Source organism: Monoraphidium neglectum, assembly GCF_000611645.1.
Source record: "Monoraphidium neglectum strain SAG 48.87 unplaced genomic scaffold scaffold01905, whole genome shotgun sequence".
NCBI classification, from domain to species: Eukaryota; Viridiplantae; Chlorophyta; class Chlorophyceae; order Sphaeropleales; family Selenastraceae; genus Monoraphidium; species Monoraphidium neglectum.
This window is the reverse complement of record NW_014011723.1, coordinates 10788-12379: the sequence shown is the minus strand read 5'-3', so window position 1 is coordinate 12379 and position 1592 is coordinate 10788. Positions and strand designations below refer to the sequence as shown.

At 65.3% G+C, this 1592-nt stretch overlaps 1 protein-coding gene across 1 annotated transcript in view; it reads right to left on the bottom strand.

Moving 5' to 3' along the window:
• Positions 1–1257: 1257 nt before the first annotated feature.
• MNEG_9350 (hypothetical protein) overlaps positions 1258–1592 on the bottom strand; it is a gene marked incomplete at both ends in the record, with an annotated part of 7122 nt that continues 6787 nt past the window's right edge. The window contains one exon of the mRNA XM_014042178.1: positions 1258–1451. Coding sequence (XP_013897632.1) covers positions 1258–1451 — 194 coding nt within the window. The remainder of the gene's footprint in view (positions 1452–1592) is intronic.

Sequence of the window (1592 nt, the reverse complement as noted above, 5' to 3'; positions counted from 1 at the left end):
GTCACTCACGACAGTGCCTGGTCGGCTGCAGAGCCACACTGGCCCCCAACTGGGCTGTGGTCCATCATACGCAAGCGCCCTCAACGCGTGCACACCGCCGCCCGCCGGCCGCGCGGCGCCGCTGACAGGTCATAGAGCTCACGCTGCCAGAGGACGTTGAGCGCCTCCGCGCCGAGCGCCGCGGCGGCGAGGAGCAGGTCAGCGCCCTCGAGATCGTCGACGCGCTAACCTCGGCCTCGTCGACGTCGATCCACGTCGCCTGGCGGCCGCCCAGCAAGAACGCGGAGCGGATAGCCTCGTACAAGCTCATGCTCGCGAATTCGGCCGGCGCGGTGCGTGAGGTGTACCTCGGAAAGGACACGTCAGCGCGCGCGGCGGGGCTGCGGCCCAACAGTGAGTACGTGTTTTCTGTCAAGGCGCTCTACGACGACGGCAGCCACCTGTGGTCGGACTCCAAGGCGNTTTACGACGCGCGTCGCGTGACCTGAGGGCGGCGCCCCCCCGCCCCTAACACCCCTTGCCCCGGGTTTTCAGCTGCCCGGCGCTGCGGCTGGTTACTAGACGCAAGGCGACCACGTTGGCTTTTTCAGACGGCTGCCGCCCGTTGCGTGCTGCAGATGTCGTACAGAGTGCGCGTGCCCTGCCACTGTCTGGGGTGCGTGTGTCGTTGCGACAAGGCTGGTCCCTCTGCCATACGAGGATGGGTCGGGGTCGTAACATACTGGTTACTAACAGAAGTGAGGTCTAGGGTCCGGGTGATTGCGCGCCAAAAAAGGGGAGGACACACAGCATGGGCGATCATGAATAGAGAGGGGCCTCAAGCTGCGCCCGATACTGAACTGGGCCAAAGGCCGCGCTTGGCAACACCGAAACAAGACAATGAGTGATGCGGCACGCACCCGTGCCAAGCTGTGCGCTGCGCGCTACGATGGGCGCAAGGCGGCGTATTCAGCGGCTGCGAGGCGCTCCGACAGCGGGCGCGACTGTGCGCCTTGCGCCAACTCGCACGTGTGCACAGCACAAGCTTGGCGCGACAAGCGCGGCAAAATGCAGCAGTCGGTTTGCGAATGGCAGCGTGTTGCGGCAGAGAAGGTGCCTTTGCGTGTGCTGCNAGCGTGATCAAGGATTGCAGCAATCCCGCACTTTTAGGCCCTCGCGCCAGCCCTCCCGCATGGCGTCACGTGCTTTTGCACCCAGACACGCCCAGGCTGCAGCGCCGGCTTCACTCAAACGTTCTCAACACACAGAGTTCAGGAGTCACGCCTGGACCAGCTTGCCCTCGGCCGCGTCCAGCATCTTGATGACGACGTCCTTGGTCGCCAGATCGCGGGGGCGGCGTCCGAGGTTGTCCTTCACGTTGACGTTGGCGCCGGCTGCCAGCAGCTCCTCGATCTTGGGGTCGTCATTCTCGGTGGCCGCGAGCAGCAGGATGACGTCAACGGGCTCCAGGCCTGTTGCATTGGGTGGCGGGGGCGGGGGAGAAAATTGGGTCGGGGCTGGGTCGGGGTGTGACGAACGACGGCGGCCAGTGGCTGCAGCCAAGGGCAGCTGGCGGCTCGCCCCTTGCCAAGGTCCCGAAACTGCGTGACTAC